At 46.5% G+C, this 20,355-nt stretch overlaps 6 protein-coding genes across 6 annotated transcripts; 5 read left to right on the top strand and 1 right to left on the bottom strand.

Annotated features, from left to right (window-relative positions):
* Nucleotides 1-1,091: 1,091 nt before the first annotated feature.
* Nucleotides 1,092-3,512, top strand: F4812DRAFT_451681 (glycosyltransferase family 34 protein; the record flags this gene model as incomplete). The annotated part of the gene is made up of 6 exons (XM_047936249.1): nucleotides 1,092-1,107; nucleotides 1,534-1,538; nucleotides 1,706-1,934; nucleotides 1,999-2,436; nucleotides 2,490-2,778; nucleotides 2,831-3,512. 6 exons carry the CDS (start codon nucleotides 1,092-1,094, stop codon nucleotides 3,510-3,512), a joined length of 1,659 nt encoding a protein of 552 aa, XP_047789048.1.
* A 1,196-nt stretch (nucleotides 3,513-4,708) lies between these two features.
* F4812DRAFT_432614 (uncharacterized protein) lies at nucleotides 4,709-5,933 on the top strand. The gene is made up of 3 exons (XM_047934546.1): nucleotides 4,709-5,116; nucleotides 5,226-5,412; nucleotides 5,469-5,933. The coding sequence occupies exons 1-3, from the start codon at nucleotides 4,875-4,877 to the stop codon at nucleotides 5,493-5,495; spliced, it is 456 nt and encodes a 151-aa protein (XP_047789049.1). The 5' UTR covers nucleotides 4,709-4,874; the 3' UTR covers nucleotides 5,496-5,933.
* A 1,473-nt stretch (nucleotides 5,934-7,406) lies between these two features.
* F4812DRAFT_64167 (glycoside hydrolase family 16 protein) lies at nucleotides 7,407-8,975 on the top strand. The gene is made up of 2 exons (XM_047939261.1): nucleotides 7,407-8,027; nucleotides 8,120-8,975. Exons 1-2 carry the CDS (start codon nucleotides 7,671-7,673, stop codon nucleotides 8,726-8,728), a joined length of 966 nt encoding a protein of 321 aa, XP_047789050.1. The 5' UTR covers nucleotides 7,407-7,670; the 3' UTR covers nucleotides 8,729-8,975.
* A 1,782-nt stretch (nucleotides 8,976-10,757) lies between these two features.
* Nucleotides 10,758-12,268, top strand: F4812DRAFT_64182 (uncharacterized protein). Its single transcript, XM_047939262.1, has one exon. It carries the CDS (start codon nucleotides 10,932-10,934, stop codon nucleotides 12,165-12,167), a length of 1,236 nt encoding a protein of 411 aa, XP_047789051.1. The 5' UTR covers nucleotides 10,758-10,931; the 3' UTR covers nucleotides 12,168-12,268.
* Nucleotides 12,269-14,029: 1,761 nt separating this feature from the next.
* Nucleotides 14,030-14,804, top strand: F4812DRAFT_64227 (uncharacterized protein). The gene has a single exon (XM_047939263.1). It carries the CDS (start codon nucleotides 14,135-14,137, stop codon nucleotides 14,663-14,665), a length of 531 nt encoding a protein of 176 aa, XP_047789052.1. The 5' UTR covers nucleotides 14,030-14,134; the 3' UTR covers nucleotides 14,666-14,804.
* A 1,160-nt stretch (nucleotides 14,805-15,964) lies between these two features.
* Nucleotides 15,965-16,500, bottom strand: F4812DRAFT_432622 (uncharacterized protein). The gene has a single exon (XM_047934547.1). It carries the CDS (start codon nucleotides 16,307-16,309, stop codon nucleotides 16,001-16,003), a length of 309 nt encoding a protein of 102 aa, XP_047789053.1. The 5' UTR covers nucleotides 16,310-16,500; the 3' UTR covers nucleotides 15,965-16,000.
* Between the last annotated feature and the right edge of the window lie 3,855 nt (nucleotides 16,501-20,355).

The raw sequence follows: 20,355 nt of genomic DNA on the forward strand, positions 1-20,355 counted from the left end.
CTGGATCATCAATTGTTAATATCCGCGAAATACGCCGGTGAGAAAGTATGGTTCTTTATTTCTCGGACAGTTAAAAGCCTATCAACTACCTTCATAAATGCAGCTACCAACGTGTATGAGTCTTAACAATCTTACTAAATACTTACGAGTGCCAGCTTTCAAGAGAACTCTCGTATACGTGGCCTCATCTATCATACAGCAAAACCACCAGATTGAATATTACATAGCACAACGAGTAGTGTCCCCATCTCTAAGTATTTAGTCAGTAGACCGGAGCATCTACTAACTTAACAGTGGCAACAGTAGGGTAGAATTGATTGATTCAACTCCATACATGGTTACCTTGGCGGGTCGCGAACAATAGGCGGAGCAGCCAATCAAAACTACACAATAAGTGCCCTAATTATGCTGGTGTGAAGTTCGGGTAGAATCATAGTTGCATTCTTATATAGGTACCTAGAATTCTCGTATATAAAAGGTCTAGAACGAACGACGATGCCTTCTTCAAAGGCATGCCCCTTTATACCAGGACGTATCTAGGTAATAGTAATGAATGAGGTCTGTAGCTTGATTTGTCGGATTCCAGTCTTTAAGGTTTGCACTTTCATACATAGGAGCAGAGATTCATTTACTACTGTAGGTACCACCTTAATCTGAATTACACTTTTTAGATTATTAGACCCTGAAAATCTTAAAAACAGTACTATGTATAAGAGTTCATCTATCCCAGGGTGAATAAATAATAGGTAGCTTCTAAATTGAATCTGAGGCGCGTCATCTTGTATCACAATCACACAGAAGAACTTGGAAGCTTTCATGAGGTGCATCCCAAACAAACTAGGTATTCATCTTATTGTAATTGCCTTCCCTTAGGTAAGGGTTCTTAAGTATGGGAATCCTTCTGTGATGTGGGATGTGGATGCAGCGACACGCAGGGTTTAATTGGACGGGTTTTCATGCGTAGTGTCCCGAATTGCATGCATGCACGCTGTTCAGCAAGTCAAATCATAGGTAATAAGGACTAACATTAGACGGTGGCGCACTTCTTCGATGTTGGTGACATTCTAAATGTAGGCATGTAATATCACAATATGAGCATCATGTTAAGTACTTTACAGCATTTAATTTGGGGATATACATTCATTATAGACAATAGACTTAGATAGCTGCACTAAGAACAAACGCAGGTCATAGTACCTTTGATAAGGGCAACTGACCTCCTCTTTGGCAGTCGTTCGAAATGGCGACTCTTGGGGGATCCACTCCACGTCCTACGCTATAAATTTCATGTACCTCTTGTATCTAATCAATGTCGCGCAGGAGGAAAGGACAATCTGGAAGGAGAAAAAAAAAGGATTGGATTGTTCTAGGTATTACAGGCTACCAGATTTGGTTTACTGCATTTTATCTATAATCCTTGCACATAGGAGAAGGAACTATGGAACGACAGCATTGAACACCGTTGTTTTCTTAAATTCGTCGATTTAAAGTATTAACAGGTTAATCTGTTTTGTACTTTTTTTTTTTTGCCAGAACAGGTAAATTCTCCTCCGAGAGAGACCCAATCGTGATCGGGACAAGGCCAATTGTCCTGTCACCGTGTTGTCTTCCCTGAGACATTCACTTTTATTATCCGCATCCTTGAATGTGGCTTCAGCCACCTTGGACTTTTATCTAGCCCATATCTGTCTTTGCCTGTTGACAGCCTCTCAACTTGAGGACTGCGACAGAAAGGACTGTGAATCTGGCTCACGTCGACCCCGATCACGAAGTCACCTCTTCATCTTCCAGCGACCGCCCTGCGATCGCCCACCGTCGGAGACAATCTTTCGCAGGGAGCGACTCGGTTTCCGCGCCTGGCAATAATCGCGTTCCTCCTTTGCGTCTGGGCCAACAGGCCCAGTACTTGCAACCAACATTGAGTCCGGTACCTGGTATGTTGACTGCCTGCGCCTCTGGTCCGATGTAACAACCCTATTAACAGCGTTTATGTTGCAGGCACACCTAATTTTCCGATGTCATTAAGCAGAAGTCCCTCTCCCGTCCCCGGAGGGGGGTGGTCTTCTCCCGGCCTGAATATCAACAGCGGCCGATCCAGCCCAGCCAAAGCATCGTTCTCGGGACCCAACGGCGGTAGCGTAACATGGGAATCTGCGAGGCTCAAGAGCCAAGGTGTTGCTGGCTATCCATCCTTTTCCACACATAATCAGGGTTTCTTCACCCGACATATGCGACGCATCTCCAGTAGCCTGCCGTCCTTCAACGTGGCAACGGACGATAGATATGCAGAAAAAGAAAAGCTTGGACGAGGCAGGTGGAAGATCCCCGTCCTTGGAAGAATAATAGCTGCGGTCACGCGAATGAGTAGGAAAGGGAAGATACGCGCAGCTATAGCGCTATTGCTACTCTTGTGCTATATTCTGTTCTATATCACTCGTAAGTCTTAGCCGTAATTTTTGCCCCGCGCCGGTAGCTGATCATATTTTCAGCCTTGTGGTATTATTGGAGAAGAACAGGCTGGCTAGGAGGCGGAGAAAAGTTCGTCATCATACTTGCCGCAAACATTGGCGGCGGTGTGATGGAATGGAAGGGCGCGCGTGAGTGGGCTATCGAAAGGGATAGTGTGAGGAACAAACGAAAGTATGTCGCAAGATGGGGTTACGATCTCGAAATTGTTGATATGAGCACCAAAAAGCGGTACGCGCACGAATGGCGAGAAAGTTGGGAGAAGGTGGACAGTATCAGGAACAGTTTTAGGAAATACCCAAAAGCCGAATGGTAAGTAAACCCAGTGCGCCCAAGTTTTTCTTGTTAGGCTAACGTGTCGGAGGATTTGGTGGTTGGACCTGAATACGTTCGTCATGGAACCCTCCTATTCACTTCAAAATCACATTTTCAACAATTTAGAAAAGCACATCTACCGGGACATAAACGAGTTCAACCCTCTCAACATTTCCCATCCCCCCCAAGCTAATTATCTAGATCCGGAGTCACTAAGCCCGGTAGGAGACGGGAATGTTGACTCCATAAACCTAATACTTTCCCAGGACTGTTCGGGATTTAATCTGGGTTCATTCTTCATCCGACGCAGCGAGTGGACCGATCGTCTACTGGATATATGGTGGGACCCGGTAGCATACGAGCAAAAGCACATGGAGTGGGAACATAAAGAACAAGATGCATTGGAACAATTATACATAAATCAACCTTGGATTCGAAGCCATACGGCCTTCCTTCCACAACGACATATCAACAGCTTCCCGACCGGCGCGTGCTCGGATAATGGAAACGACTCCCGCATTCACTATAACCAGGCCGACCGAGATTTCCTTGTTAACATGGCCGGTTGCGAATGGGGTCGCGATTGTTGGGGAGAAATGTATAACTTCCGCGAGCTCAGCTACTATCTGAATCGAAACCCCTGGGAGCGATTTAAGGAGGACCTAGTTGCTGTCATTTGGGAAAAGCTGACAGGCCAGAAAGTCAAGTGTGCGTATATTTATTTCTTGTAAACTCAATTCGCAGCCGACAGCTTGGATATGACCAGCAGTTCACTAACTGATAGGCGTTACAGTATAGGATAACTACCTTCTGGACCCGGCATTACCCAATCCCAACATGGTTCCTAGTTCGGACCACTGAATCCCATGATTTTACACTTCTCTTCTTTTAAATTATTATACTATTTTGTTCCCCGCCTAGGACATCTTGACATCTCCCCGTTCGTGGCGCAATGAACGGCTTTTACTTGTTGCGCAATATACCCAATTTGCGTTGCAATCGGAAGGGCATGCTCAAGTCTTCGGGGTTTACCCAGTGGGCTGTCGTGTTCCATCCTCGGCTTTTTATCATGGAGGGTGGACCATTGGGAGAAATGGTTCAGTCAACCCGTTGGTGTGGATGAAATGACCTGGAGTAAAGAGACTGGGGGTCATGTGCATCTGTATTGATATGTAATGTATGTCATCCTTTGACGTTCTATGAGAAGATTCAATGATATTGGATATTTAAGTTGTTCGCACCATGATGCTTTAACCCCCAAGGCCACTCTCCTGTCACCTACTAACGCAGGTTTGAACGTAGATTATGTTGATGTGGATATTTATTTGGTGTTCCTACCTCTTTACCTATGTGTACAACTCAGGTTTGTATTTACTAGCAATCTAGGTAGGTAACAAGTTGATATATGTATTTCGTGAACTTAGCTGTGAACGGGGCCATCAGATATACTGGCTATCAGGTAACTGCATATATTAAGGAGGCAGTTACAGAATGTGAATTTTGAAGGAGAAAATATGAATTTGACTCAGAAGGGAAGTACGTATAAGGAAGCCGCAATACAATATATACCCTCTACCTAACCTAGGTACCTGGTAAGAACAAACGGCACTTTCCAAAACGATTTATAGTAGAAATCACACCTGCCTCAGGTAACCTGCTTGTCTTTGGGCATGTGCCAGTTCCCTCCGTTCAACCTTCTTCGATGAATTTAAGCCACTTAAATTTACATCGTTATCTCCATCGGCGACCCCATACCTCCCGTACCACCCACACTTGACACCCTTTACACACTTCCCACGCCATCTCCTGCATCACCTATACCGTATTCGTATCTGATATTCCAAACTCTAGCCAAGATGGTGGCCTGGGGAAAAGGTCTAATGCAGTCTGACGATGACTACGACATCGCCAATGACCTCTGCGACATGTGCGACTGCGATCTCATATACCCGACCGAGGAGGAGGGCCGGACCGAGACGATCAAGAAATTAAACGAAGGCCTATTCACCCAAAAGCTGGAAAAGATCCTGTCACCTGACTTCAAACCGACCACCAGCTACCACAAGCGCGACCGCGTCGCAATCATCTTCGCAATGCTGGCCATGGAGCTCGGCGTTATCATCGAACCCCGCTACTTAAGTATGCTCAGGGTTCTTCGACCTTTCCTCACGACCCTCGAGCAGCAGTTGCAGTTCGTCACGGCGCTCGACGAGTACAAGAACGATGGGACCCCCTGGGAGACGGGCTCGAAGGGCCTTATCGACACGAGGGATTCTCTGCAGCGAGGTCCACGCAAGTACGATCTCGGTGACGAATTCTGGTATAGCGGTTTAGGGTAAGTGAAGTTTTCATTCCTGCCTATCTCTTGCCTGATACTGATCAGGCCATGCCCCATTTCAAAATGCGAGTCAAGCACGAAGCTACTAATTATATTTCTACAAAAGCTTCTCTTCGGACGAGACTCCCGCGTCGGAGATGGTCAGCAAAGTCTGCATGCATTGCGGCGAACGGGATGTCAACCTTCGATGCAGTCGTTGTAAGATGGCTCGTTACTGCAATGCTACTTGCCAGCGAATTGACTGGTCTGTTCATAAGAAAGTTTGCGAATTCCGTGAGAGTGTCCGCAGATGCGTGAGTTGCAGTACCCCCCTATAAGTTATTCGGTATAAATCTGACAGCATCGACAGCCCGTCCCTGACCTCAAGCCGGAATAAACATTAGGAATAAAATTCGACAGCTTTCTTTCGGCTAGCCGATGAATTTCGTCTTATTTTCATCAGGGGTCAGATTTGATAGGGCTAATCACCTCACAGCCGATTTCGTAGCCAATTTCGATAGAGTTTGGGGATCTCGGGAGCCAGGAAAGACGTAGTGGGACGTGAAATATGCTTTGCAGGATCTTCTCAAGGTAGCACTGAAGTTCGAGGGAGATCCCTCGCAGATATATATGAATTCAATGCGTTGTTTTACTGTCTTCTCGAAATAGACGTTCATGGGATTCTGATTCATGCATTCTAAGGAAAGCTGATGATCTACATCCGGGGTTATCACTATCGTTCAACCTAAGTTCTAATATAGCAGCCGACAAGTAGGTTTAAGCTTTATTCGAAGGCTATCGATGGATAAGGGGTAGTTATTAGGCTGTAGTGTAGACGTCTAACCTTAGATAATATTAAAAACTGGCTGAAGTCATCTTCAGCCCCGTACATTCATATGATTATCATAAAGCCTATCCCATTATATTGGAATAACTGGTCATAAAATAGTTCCCAACATACAACATTAAAACCTTAACTTAGTTATATAGCCCAGCATAGTGTAGTATTTTGTTTCTGGGGGTTTCGTAGATCCCCCGAGGCGGACTCGGAGGTGGGGGTCGAAATGCGTAGTAGTCATTTTGATATCCAAGGACGTGTCTAGAGGAAACAGGCCGTTTCGAGCGGCAATTTGTTTCGTCGTGGTGTTTCAAAAACTACATGTAGGCCGGGTGCGAATGCCAATCAACAGTTGTGGCGCGTAGACGCCGACACCTTAGGAACCTACCTAGGTAGTTGTGCAAAGAGGTAACATTGCCATATTATTTTTTAGTAAATGGTACATTTTTATCGAGATTGGGGTTTACCTCGACGAAGCGCATGCAAGACATAAGGATAAGGGGCTGGTCGCGCTTGCCAAGGATGTGGCGGTCGGTACCTAGTAGGTAACTTCCCAGGTTCGACAGGTACCATGCCAACCATTGGCTGAGGAGCTTTTAAACCTGCCCAACTTGGAAATTCTCCTCCTCCACCACAAAAAAGGCCGGCGGCACAACGGAGCTTAGCTGGACTCTACGGGAGATCTTAACCTTTCTATATACCGTTATTTGGACGTTACTGTCACATTCTGGACAATTGTTCTCCTGAGGCTCCATGTAACCTAATGTTTCTAATACACTCTAAGTTCGGTTGGCATATCCTCCAACCAACAATTCATTCTACCAGACGGTCCAGAGATGTGAACCCAGGTTCCCATGCTAGCTTCATGTCTACGCGTTTCTAAGAAGGCCCGTTTCACCAATTGAACGATGGACGGCCTGAATCCTGTCAGCCCGGTTGATGTTGAATAATGTTGACCCTGTTCGAGAGTGAGATGCTCAATTACCGAAGCCATCCCACATGCTCAACCTGCACGAATTGATGATCATGACAGTAATATATCAGTTAATTCCTAAGAAGGTATATATCTTAGATTCCTTAGGAAGGTTATAAGCGTCAAAAGCACCTGCTAAATTTATCTACGGCTGGGGGAAACATCTAGCTATATTCTTTTTATTTCATTTTTTTATGTTTTATTTTTTCGCCGACCTTCTCTTGAAACTTTCCAAGTCTTATATTCTGTTGCCGCCGCCAAAGTTATTTTCTCTTGTGGCTAACACATTCCGGTTAGGCATACTCTATCATTCTTCAACTCGGCCAGCTGTCGTTCCTTATGGGGCTATAACTGACTGCCCAATTTTTCTCTCTCCTCAAATCTACATTTACCGGACTCAATCCGCCCGTTACAGACCATCAAAAGTATGTGCACCTTTATTGCGCTTGCCTTTGTCCTCGACTCCACGTGTGTCAACGTATAACAACGAAACGTCAAGCCGCGTGATTGTCTGGTCACAACACGTTCATTTTGAACTTTATAACTGCCACCTTTGAGACTCGACTTTCTCTTATCACTTATTTAAAGCCCTTATTTAAATTCAAAGGTTCTGGTTTTCAATACCGACACAGCTCACTCACTATACGTTGTGACCTTGCCCGGCGCAAGTGCTTTTCCTCCATTCCTTACGATCTCTACAAGAGACACATCTCGGGATACCGTTCACATTCATTTTCGACAAGAACAATAACGTAGATAAGATGTTATTCACAAACCTAGTTTCGCGCCTTGGCAGCGCGCTGACCCTCGGAGCTGCAGCAACACATGCTGCCTATACGATTCAAGATTCCTATGACCAAACAAACTTTTTCCAGGGCTTCGAGTTCTTCGGTCTCCCTGACCCGACGAACGGGTTTGTCAGATACCAGACAGCAATTGAGGCCAATGCCAAGTCGCTCGCCGGCTTAGCAAATGATGCTGTCTACCTCGGCGTTGACTACACTACCAGGAACCCAGTTGGCGGTCGTGGGTCCGTTCGAGTCAACTCTAAGAAATCCTATACTACCGGTCTTATTATTGCTGATATCGCTCACCAGCCAGCTTCCCAGTGTGGAACTGTAAGTAATTTTCGCTCTTTAACTGTGCCTTCAATTCCCGACCTTCAGTATTAAATTCTAAAAATGGACATGGTTTCTAACCTATACTATAGTGGCCGGCGTTCTGGACTGTTGGCCAAAATTGGCCATTCAATGGGGAGGTCGACATCATTGAGGGAGTGAACCTCGACACAAACAGCACATATACTCTTCACACCGGCCCTGGATGCACGTTCTCGCAGGGCGACTGCAGTGCCCCAGGAATCGGCTGTGGAACTTCGAGTCACGACACACAAACATTTGCAGATGGCTTCAACGAGATCGGCGGCGGTATCTTTGCCGTAGAGTGGACTTCGTCCGCCATCAACATCTTCTTCTTCCCAAGAAACGGTAACATCCCTCAAGATATTGCGGCGGGACAACCTAACCCCAGCACTTGGGGAAAACCTCAGGCTTCATTCTCCGGCAAGGGCTGTGATATCCCGAGCCACTTCAAGGAACACCAAATCGTCTTCGACACGACCATGTGTGGCGACTGGGCTGGAAAGGCATTCAGCAACGACCCTGTCTGCGCTTCAAAGGCCCCGTCGTGCCAGGACTTTGTAGCACAAAACCCGGAAGCATTCAAGGAGTCGTACTGGTTGATTAACTCCGTCAAGGTGTACTCAGAGGGCTCCGCGACGAAGTATAACGGCGCTATTCAGAGACGATTCACGGCGTAAAGCCACTCACACATCACACTCAAGGGATCAGGGCTGATTTTGTCATGGTCTTTCCTTTTAGGGGCAGTTTTGACGACGGCGTTAACAGTAAGGGGGAGAAGGACGGGCGGCAATACCCAGGGGTTCTAGCAAGGCGTTCTATGATTTACTTTGCGATTCATTCGGTAGGATACCAGGGGGGTACAGAGAGGTGATACCAATTACCTAGCAGGAGTTCCGTCCTGGTGGATAGTAGGGGGCGTTGGCATTGAGAATTTTTGTCTTCTTTTCTTCTTCTTCTTCGACCTGTACATATTCTCCACCATTTATCCCCCCTTTTCTGGCGCCTTGGGCGTGCGGTGGATTATGGACTTGCGCACATAGCAGACGAACTCATGGTTCAAGAATTTACGAGTCATTGGCCCTTCAAGATTCTTACCTACCTACATTTCATCTTTGAAAACCTACCGCATATATGGAAATGTAAATGACGCAAGTTCCTGGTGCGTTGGTTGATGTGTAAGAGAAATATATACTGTTATTTAAACCACCTTGATATTTCTATGAAGGGAGATACTTTGGAAACTACGATCTTGTCGAGGAAGAGCCTATGTTACAGAAGTAGCCTTCTAAATACCGGAATAAAATCACCAAGTAAATAACTTCACAACTCTGAGGCGGTGGGTGTTATTTTGTTAGGGTACCTATCTACATGGCGCTCGTTATGGCAGAGAATGTGCCTGCCTCCCCAGTACAAGGAGTGTATCATGGCCAAGGGGTGTCATATCAGTTGACCTTTATTATGCGAACCCCCCTCCTCTTCTTTCTGGGAGCGCCTCTCCTAGAATAAGTGCTATTCAGCAACTACCTTTGTCACGCCACGAGTAGGTAGACCCCTAGTGGGCCATCGTTTGTGTATACCTAAGGAAGACGGAGAGAGAGACTTTTCATTGTTTATTCTTCTCTTCTCGTGCAACAACGACTCTTTCTACCGGACCCTGACAACCTTTATTACTACATTCGAATAGTTATGCGCTAAGAATAATAATTGGGAATGATATTATACTTCCACACTTGGGTATTCGTTCTTTGTCTTCTAGGAGTGGCTGCTCCTTTGTTTGAAAGGTACCGGCACGAGGCACAGCTCAACCACCCTATGGAGTACGTATAGTGAGTGTAACGAAATCAAAGAGGTTAAGGGGTCCCGCTCAGGGGAAGAAGATGGGATTGAGAATATGTATGTCCATTTACTCATTGCAAAACATCTGTTTCCAAATCTATAGTACCTATATGCATACGTTGCCGTTATGTCAGGACTTCGTTTGTCCCTGAACTCTAGGTAACTTTTAATCATTTCTATACCTAAAACTCCGTTCCCTTTCCATGCCGTAGCCCAGACCCGGAAATGAATGAAAACCGAAACTTGGAAATTGTATATACTCTTCCAGCTATGAGCTGAAGCATCGTCTCTCCATGTCACATCAGCTATGCCCTTCCAGAGACACCTGCTTGCATCAAGACATATCTCAGGACTCTCACGTAACGCGTTTCGGGCTCCCCGAAAGAACAGAAAAAAGGAGCAAAGGGTATGGTTGGCTTGTTCATTGACGAGAACAATGAGCAGAATGCCGCTCCTATCTTCCCAACCGCCCCGTTTGTAAATGCGACCTCGTTGGTTCAAGGTCGCGAAAAGGATAAAGTGATTGGATGGCTTCCTATAGCTGGCGACAAAGAATTATACGCTCTGATTGTCACTTTGTATGGGATGCTGTTTCGGTTCAAGTGCCAGAATGTCGTTCGGGGAAATAATGATAAGCGAACAAGTGAAGTAGGCCTCAAAAAGCACCATGTCGCTATTGGAAACTGCGGCGTGTAAAACCTGCATAGACCAACCCAAAGGGCCATGTGAATGTGGCACTTCGGGATCCTACATCCAACAATGCAGAGGGGTGTCGAAATGGCGGTGGGAGGTGTTTAAGATGTCTTTTTCTTCCGGTTTGATGGAGCGTAGAATTAATCGTCCAGGGTGATTCATCCGCAAACAATCGAGATAAATCATGGAGATGATTTCTCTTAAATGCGGACGACTATAAAAAAAAAAAACGAGGTAGAGTACTTTCTCAGACGTGCCAATGAATAAATAAATGAATGCATGAATCCCATCATCTCGCATATCCCAGCCTTCTTAGCGACGTGACTGCGAGTGTGAGCGTGACTGCGAGTGATGTGCTTCTTCCATTATCCAGCTCCCAAGCCCCGGCACAAGAAGGCAAAGAAGCAGGCGAGTCTGCGGCGGGCAGTCGGCGGTGAGGTGGTCCACGACGTTGCGTACGAAGCAGCGGGCGAGGCACTTCATCAGGAAGCGGCGGGTGTAGGAGGAGCGGCCGCGATGATGTACCAGCCCTACCTCAATTACCTCCCATACGGCGTGGAGCAGTATCTTCAAGACGAAGCCGGCCACGCGGCGCGTGGCGCGTGGGCCCCGCCGGGAGAGGCGCTCGACCGCGCGCTGGGCGCGGCCGATGAGCTCGGGAAGAAGGTAGAGGAGCTGAAGGGCCTCGTTGGCGGCGGGGTCGCGGTCGCCGGAAGCGCTCAGGACACCCTCGAGCGGACCCGTGATGATGTTCACCACGCCCACGCAGCTGTCAAGGGCGTGGATGACGCGCTTCGACAGACCCATCGCGCGATTGATCAGCACTATCTCGAGCACAGCACCAAGCAGGATCAATGCGCCGCCGAGATCATAAAAGTCCGGACGATGCTGGAGGAAGACGCGAGGGATAAAGAACGGGCGCGGCAGAGACACCAGGACATGCAGGAGGCGTGGAACTATTACTATCAGTGGTTCCGACAGGCGGAGCAGGAGGCTAAGCAGAAGAAATCGTCATCTAAGAGCGGCAATAGTAGCGGCAGTAGTAGTAGTGGCAGCAGCAGGAGTGGTACTAGTAGTAGTAGCAGTAGAAGAAGTTCAAGCAAGAAAAAGAAGACGACATCATACCATGGACGGCAGACCAGCAGCACCCTTGACGACCTGCTGTACACGTCTTCTGGGGAGGCACGACACGTCCCCGACCACCGAAAACTCAGGCGGTCAGTTTTGGAATGTCTGAACCAGATTCTCGGTGAGGCGGGCGTGCGCGCTGACCGCCCCGAGCAAGACGGCCAGAACCACAACCACTTCCATGCGTACGCCCCGGCATCATCTCCACCGTGGGCTGCCCAATACCATGCAGACCCCCGCGGCTGGGAACAGCAAAAACCACAACGAGCACCACCACCACAGGGTAGTGCCCCTTTTCCGGCCCGAGATGATGACTATTACTACAATAACAACAACGACGACGACAGCAACTACGACGGCAATGGTGATCCGGGGAAGAGAAATTCTCTTAGATACTACCAGAATAACCCGTTTATTCACAACGCAGGGTGGGGCGGCCGAGGCCCTAGTTATCACTAAGAGCGCAACACGTCTTTTCGCATTAGTTAGTATCAGGCACATATGCGCTGTTGCCTAAGGAGATAGTAGTAATAGTAGTAGTAGTAATAGGTAGTAGACGTTGAAGTCTAAAACAGGTACCTTTAATTCATCCCCTTTTTTATTAGGTAGGATCTCAGTTGATGCTTAGGTACCTAGCTTTAAGCTATAAAAGTCGGAATTCTCACGTGTCACTATCGCGGATGTCGTCAGAGCTTGGACGTCTGGTCTGAATTGCCCCTATAAATTTCATGCCGAAGTCACATATAACATAGTAACCTAATGCGGTGGCTATGACCGCTTGGTCGGCACTACCGTCGTTCGAAAAAAACGAAAGAAAAAAAAGCAGAGACCGGACGACGGGTTCTCCTTTCATCTAGGAGGGGCGAGGCTAGTGGCTAGTGGAGAATTGGTCATTTTGTCATCTAGTGTAATGCGCGCGATCGAGTCGTTTGATTCGGGTGGGGATGACAATGGGTCGATGGTAGTGTAAGTTGTTATGATGGCTGGATAGTACTATGGCAAACGGGATGGGGATGGGGATGGGGGGATAAGAGAAATTGAAGGGTTAAATAGAAAACAAAGACAAATGTGTGTATATTTTAGGAAGGGTATATTTTAAAATAGATGTCCCAAAGGAAAGGAAGAGAAAGCAAGATGCCTCGGTTAGATTTCTAAGGGATGAGCTGTGCGAATCATGAAAACCGCCGGAATCATGCCACGCAGGGTTTATTGTTTGCAACGTCGGAAAAAGAAAAAGAAAATTATTGATGCGAACCAATGGGAGATATTCAAAATATGATTATTCTCTTTAAGTAAGTACTTGAATGTGATTTAATACCTGTCTTGTTTGCCATCGGATAGTGGTAATAAAGACTTTTCAACTGTTGTATGAACATTTGAGAATAGGAGACAAACAATTCGAGTAAAGTTGAACTTCATAATAAACTAGAATTAAGAATGCAACAACACATGTACCAAGGTAGTTTACCTCTTACCTAACCTAATCCCGCATACGTACCTTATTCTGTACCTCCTACGATTTCCTATTCCTTACCTACCTACATAACTACCTAGGTAGTACAAGTCAACTGCTGTGGTAGACTAGTGTATTATTGGCTAAAAAGAAACTGACTAGTTTGTTTTTGCATTAGCTTGGATGATCTACTTCTACAAAGGGTATCGCAAGCGGGCTCGCTAAGACGCTTGGTTCCTGGTCTAGTAACCCATGGGGCTCCAATGATAGTAGACTGTCCTTTATCGCAATTAAGGCTGTTTGTCAGTTGTCCGCGCGTTACCCCGGCAAGGGGGCCGTTGTCTATAGCTCCCCCCTTGTTTCCTACCCGGGAGACGTTTGTAGATCCACCTTAATCTGAAGGTAGTGCGCCCTGATTTGATCTAGCCGTCTAATGGTCCGATGTCTCTAACATATTATTGGTTGAATAGACAGCCTTGGCCCTTGTCCCTACAAAGCCTTTGCAGCAAAAAAAAAAAAAAACTTCCACCCCCATGTTCCAATAAAAAAAAGGCTCGCCGCCAGAATCCACTCCCATCGCCTGTTCCCCTTCTTTCTACCCTTTTAAGGTCACCGTCAGCTTCAGCACCGACTTCGTTCCCTCACCTTCGTAATTGCGATTATAATTTGCATTTTTTGCAACCCACACTCCTTTAAATATCTCATCTGGTTATATATCCATTCCTTTAATACAAGAACGACTTCACGAAGTACATACATAAAGGTACAATCCCCGATCGTCAAAGACAGGATCAACACGCGCCTGTGATATAACATTCTTCGGAATCCAGTGATTTTTATAAGTACACACAACATAGCTTATATTTTAATCTTGGGACAATTGGAATATTTCCACACTTCGGCGATCTCGAGGGAGAGAGGATATTAAAATTAATACCCGGTCAACAACAATAAAACAAAAACAATAGTCAAGATGCGTACCTCATCTTTGATCGCAGTGGCTGCCACCGTCGCGTCTGCCGTCGCGGAGACCACCACCGCCACGTCTTACATGACGGCGACGATCACCATCAACAAGTGCAGCCCTGACAACACCGCGTGCCCGCTGTACAGCTCGTCGACTAGCTCTGTCCCAACGACTTCGTCTTCCATCTCGACGCCTCCCGCGTACCCTACGAGCTCTGTCGCGTTGAACACCACTACTACCACCAGCAGCAGCACTTCCTCCTCTTCTTCGCCCATTGTCTCTTCTACCTTCTATCCCATCGCCAACTCAACTAATCACGTTGGACCTACTGGCTACCATAACGCTACCTCTAGCCATGTGATCCCTACTGAGTCCCTCACGCTGACTTCGGTGGTCGCCACAACGCCGGCTGGCACGCCTCCTGCTGTGCCGTCAGCTTCCGCCTCCACGGTCCCTACCGGTGGTGCTGGCTTGGTGTCCGTCCGGTCCGGTCTGCTGATGGGTGTTGTGGCGATGGGTGCCGCTCTCCTGATCTAAGCGGAAGTTTAGGGATGAAGGTGTGGGCTGTGTTAATTATACTTGGGCAAGCAAAATCCCCAAGTTCCTAGCTCCCGCAAGGTTGAGCACTCGGCCTACAAAAAAATACATTCGGACAAATTAATTTTTATTTTCACTTCGGTCCACTTACATACCATTTTATTCTTCGGGGAGGGACGTTTGGAGGATTTTGAGAGGCGGCGAAATATATCGGTTTAGGAAAGAATCTGGCCCGGGTTGCGGCCGAATACCCCTAGGCGTTTACAGCGCTTTTCTCTATGTCTATATTTGCAAGCTATGTGGCTGCGTTGCGCATGAGTTGCAGTACTAAGAAAGGGGAGAGGGAGAGAGAGGATGCGGAGGAGTTAGGTGGTTCTTTATGTGTCGCATATTCCAACTTGGAGAGCATCGTGTTTGGTTATACGGGACCGGCTCGACCAATGACAAATATCTTTTCCGTTGCCAAATAATTTTTATATGTGTTTCTATGAAGTGAACCTTGTAGTAGGATCTTTCCATGTAATTCTTTTCAGCCTCTTGCCGAGGTAAAAACAACTGAGCTGAGAGGTAGTTAAGTTAAGCCTGTCAACTGAGGTGTTATACTTATACTTCTGAGCTGGATTGTAATAGTATAGTATAGTAATAGTATATCAATATTGTAATCATATTATAAGCCGAGCTGTACAGTACCTAGCCAATATAAGTGAACTATGTTTCAAACACTAACCTCTACGAAGTAATCTCGTAGCCGAAGTTGACCACGGACGGGTGAAATAAGATGATTCGGTGACAAGGCCGATTTTACTCGGCCCCGCTCGTATAAAGCAGTTACAATAATTAACCCCAGGGGATGTGAGGGCTGCCTTTCCCCACACCGGTGAAAGAATTTCTGTTGAGGTTAATTAGAGCGCATAGAGAGGTACCTTCTTGGTGATTATCTCTTTTAGGGAAATCTTCAAGCTTTGCATGCTTTCCATCCCGCAGCCCGGTTGGAAAGCTGACAGACCCCAACACAGCCTTAGCTATTCGATAATGAGGTAGAGATCGGTAAGAGGGAAGAAGAAAAGGGTTAAAATTGATATAAAAAACGCACACTAGAAACAACATCACCCCTTGCATATTATCACTTGTTTTTCTTAACACATGACCACATCCATATAATTATTATCTCAGCGTGAATAAACAGTTGGGAGGTAGTACTAGTATTAGTAAATCCGCTCTAATAATTAATAAGAACTCCAGCAGTCTAGATCGGTGATTCCTCCCTCCCATCTCTAATAAGATTGCCCATGAAGGAAAAAACAAAAAAACAAAAAAAAAAAAAAAAACAGACACCTAACCGTGGATCACACCACACTGTTTGTCCTCACATCTCTCGCATAAGGCTCTTTTCGAATCGCACTCGAACGGGCAGCCTCGAATCCGATGGTCGCACCACTTCAGGGAGAGTTGTACCATTCCTAGTCCTCGACGGCTCGATCCAGCTCTAGCTCCAGCTCCAGTTCCAGCTCCAAGAGATAACGGGTCCTGGACAGCACGGAACACCCTGTGATCGTGATCGGAAGAGGGGACCGCATGGCTGTACGTGAGCTCTGGTAACCGGAGATCATAGCTACGGTCGAGTCGATGACGCACGGGGTCCATGGCGGCGGCTGCGGGTGGGTTTATTTTTATAAATAGACAGACGATCGACTTATCAGACGAAAGGGCTAGTTATTGGTTTATCGCCGCGCGGGCCTCTCTTCTCCTCTCTTCTCTTCTCTTTCTTTATTTCTCTCCCTCTCTCTTTTGCTCAGCTGCTTCTCCGTACCACGAGCACCTGATCGATAGAGGTACTATTTAAGTCAGTCAGTTTGTGAGCTATCATATTAAGGAATATCTAGGGGGAAGGATTAGCCACTTACATACAAGGAGAGAGAAATCGGAGAAAACAAATCACTCAAGAAAGGTAACCAGGTAGTTAGGTAGTTAAACCAACCCTTGCAACTTCTTCCCGTCCCGCCAACAGAAAGGAATTAAAGGATTAGACGTAGTTTGCTAGTCGTGTTCTCTCTAACGTACGTCTTACCACACAACTCATATACCTACCTAACCTAGGTATATAGTAAAATAGAAGAGAAGAAAAAAAAAACAATAAGGGCAACGGAGCGGGAATAACCTGCGTAGGTGCGCAGGCAGAGGATTCCCGCGGCCCTTTTTATAAGCAACACCAGCAAACCAAACCAAACCCAAAACCAGACTTATTATTACCTATCTCGCCTACCCTACCCCGGGGGCTTTTATTTTATTTTTATTTTTTTTCTTCCAAGCCATGCTGAGAGGTCAATCCTCCTCCTCTTCGGGAAAACATCAACCCTACAGACCATAAGCCTCCATACGGGAGGATTTCCTTTTCTTTCTTTCTTTAGAAAAAAAAAATAAAAATCAAATAGTAATAATCATAATATGCCGGGCTGACTTAGACTCTCCCGTCATCCGAAGGGCTTGTCTCGCTCGACCAAAACTCATCTCTTCCTGGTTGAGTGGCCGCTTCGTCATTTCGAAGCTCGCTACCCGGGTTAGCATGTACGTACAATCTTTGGAATACCTACCTTGGTTAGGTTAGGTAGGTATATTTCGGTATTATCGCCGCCCCAACGTCTATATCCATGCGGTAGCCAGCCGTTCTTTTCCCCATGTCCAAGCCCTCCTAAACCCGTCGTTCGAAGTAACATCGGGTTGTTTCATGTCTACACCTCCGGTCTCAACGACCGATTACCTCGGGTTCCCGATCCGGATTGCCCGACTTATGTAAGTTTCTTTCTTTCTCACCCTTTTCCTTTCACGATTTGAATCAAGCCGTTTCTAAGAAAAAGTACAAGCTATAATGAAAAAAATCAAAAGTCGGCAATCGAGAATGAGGACTGGGGAAACCGGTAAGACCGGAGCCTCATTGCGATCATTTTTACCTTTCAGGTTTTATTTTTGGTGGGTTTTCTCAGACCCAAGCGCTCGGATTTGCAACACATGGCGGGCGTGGAAATGCGGTTGCATCGCCGGAACGAAATACCCGTTTGGATAATAATAATAAAATTTCTTCAGCCCTTGCCCATCCCAACACTTGGCTTAGTTAACCAGTTATTGACGTGGGTTACATTACCAATACCTAGCCCTGCAGCCCAAGTAGGCTCAGCCCAACAAACCCCTAGTAATAATTCGGACAGAGTAGCATCTTGTCGTGATGAACGGGTTTTTGGCGAAGGGGGCCGACTAGGCGGCTCCTTCGAACGCATGTCTTACCAAGCAGGAGCAACTTCCGTCTTCCCCTACGGCGACTGTCTCGATGTAGAAAGATTACCTAGGTACCTAGGTAGGTATGTTGCTCTATGTAAGACCTAGGTATTGCTTATGTTCTTCCTTCCTACCTCTCTCTTTTTCTCACTTTAGGTACCTCCTATGTGATCATTCCTGGTTCCCCGGAATCAGGATGCTGACCTCCGTCCTAAGCGAACGAAGCTGAAAACTTAGTGGCGTGCGGATTTACGGTACGGCGTACACACCATCACGCATATCATGCACGTATTAGCTGTTACGTGCAGCAGAGCTACCACACCCCCCCTGTACATACGTATGTGAGCTACGTAGGTGGCACATGGAAATCCTGCAGCGGGAAATATCATCCACGCTTTTCTCCTTTGCTTTTTGCTCGCCCGCTTAGACGAGGGTGGGGCCGACGGCCGCCGACCTGTTCGCATCCTGCCCGAGCAGTCGGGACGCCGAATCAGACCATTAGGGTCGGGCTTCGATACCATTGGACGGTAGAGTAGGTAATGAGTAAGAAGAAGCAATGTTACTTTCTTGGTGATTGGTCGTTAGTCAGAGTGTTTTCTCCAACTAATACATCTCCCTCCCCCTTGGGTTAAAGCTAGCTGAGAATGAAGAATTACTGGTTCATGACGGACCTTACCGCACCGGCGTTTTAGTGATTGGTACAAGGCGTGTTTGCTGGTTGAGCTATCTGCCTTACGTTTCGGTATGAGACATTTCCGAGCAGGTCACAACTTGGACCATACACCGCTCATTACGGTGTTACTAGAATTGGAAACCTATTAATCTGGTCACCTGCGAGCTGCTACTAGTCAGTTATTTTGGGCTTCAATATTCCTGTTGTGCTAATGTAACTCTCAAGAGGTATGTAAGCCAATAAAGAGAGTAGAAGGACGATATATTTGCATCGGTGTATGATGATATGTGACGAAAGTAGATTAGGACAAGGCTACAATTTTCTAAACAGTAGCAATATTTAATATCTTAATATCATATTTATAGAAGGGGGATAAACTCACTTCCGTAGGTCCTGGGTAAAGGCGGAACAGGCCTGACTTTCAAACGGGCGGCTTCAGGCTGAGACACGACGGAGCTTGAAAAACAAGATTAGCAGCTGGCAGTGACGGCACTCTGATTGAGAAGGAGTTGATCTGCGAGCGGGCTCATATCGAACAAGACAAGACAAGACAAGACAAACGTTTGACATATCACCATCTCCATATGTGGGCGGAGGCTCAAGCCACGGCTATAGTTTAATGCAAGCAGCCAATAGTATGAACCAATTCCGAATTATTCACATTAGTCAGAAACCATAGCCTCGTCGGCCTGCTCGCTGCAACCCGTCGGATGTACGAGCAGGGACCCTTGCTGCAGATACCTACCTAGGCAGGTATCCAAAAAGAATGGAACCGACAAGCTTCTTTCGGTGACGTGGGAGAGCTGCGTAAGAGGACGGCATGTTATATAGTATCTTTTCTTTGTAAAGGTGAGGTATATTATAGGTACCGCTGCGGACTATTCTATCTCCCTAGTAGGACGAGAGGTGACCGGTGAGGAAGAAACCGTATGTTAGCAACGACACCGGTCTAGGATCAACGACTCCTACCGTTATGAACCTTTCTTGCTAAAGGCTGTTGCCTGGTTTCTTCTGGGATATAGATTCTGTGCATCTAGTTCTTCGGATAGAGTCCACATCGGCGTCGGATGAAGGAGTAGAGTAAGAACTTGATTACGCCTGCACTATTTTGCATGATATTGTCCTATTCGTGGATCTCTTTAGCCAAAAAAAAAAAAAAAAAAAAAAAAAAAAGGATGCCCAGCCATAACCAAGTAAGAACGACGTTGTGAAACTCGGTAGTTGTCTGCCAGAAATAATTAGTGACGAATTATATAGCTTGGAGGATAGGGGCTTGAATCGAGTGCCTCGGTTGACAGCTAGCCACTGTTTTGTTTCAAACTCCGCGTGTAGTTCCAACCTTTAGCCAATGAAGAGACTTCAAGACTAGCGAGGCAAGGATCCTATATATTTCACAGAGGACCGACTGTCGTAGTTTTCGAAGATTCATACCAACCTCTAATCGACGCTCATATCTTTCACTGTTATGACAGCTGTCACTTATACATGCCCACCCTGCCACTACCTTTGCGTTAAATTTTCGGAGAGGGCGGGACTTCTATCTGTTCCAGGACGTGTTATTATTGTCTGATCCGCCAATGGACGTACTCGTTAGCATCCCACGACTTGATGGAATGAAGACTTCCTTCCGTTAATGCTATGATCTCACACGTCCAACTGAGCGTCAAAACCCTCCTAAACTTTTATAAATCTGATTATTGATGAATATTCTTATTAGTAAGTGGTCCGAAGGTACGAAACGGATTAT

This window comes from Daldinia caldariorum, assembly GCF_022478825.1.
Source record: "Daldinia caldariorum strain CBS 122874 unplaced genomic scaffold F4812scaffold_11, whole genome shotgun sequence".
Taxonomy (NCBI): Eukaryota; Fungi; Ascomycota; class Sordariomycetes; order Xylariales; family Hypoxylaceae; genus Daldinia; species Daldinia caldariorum.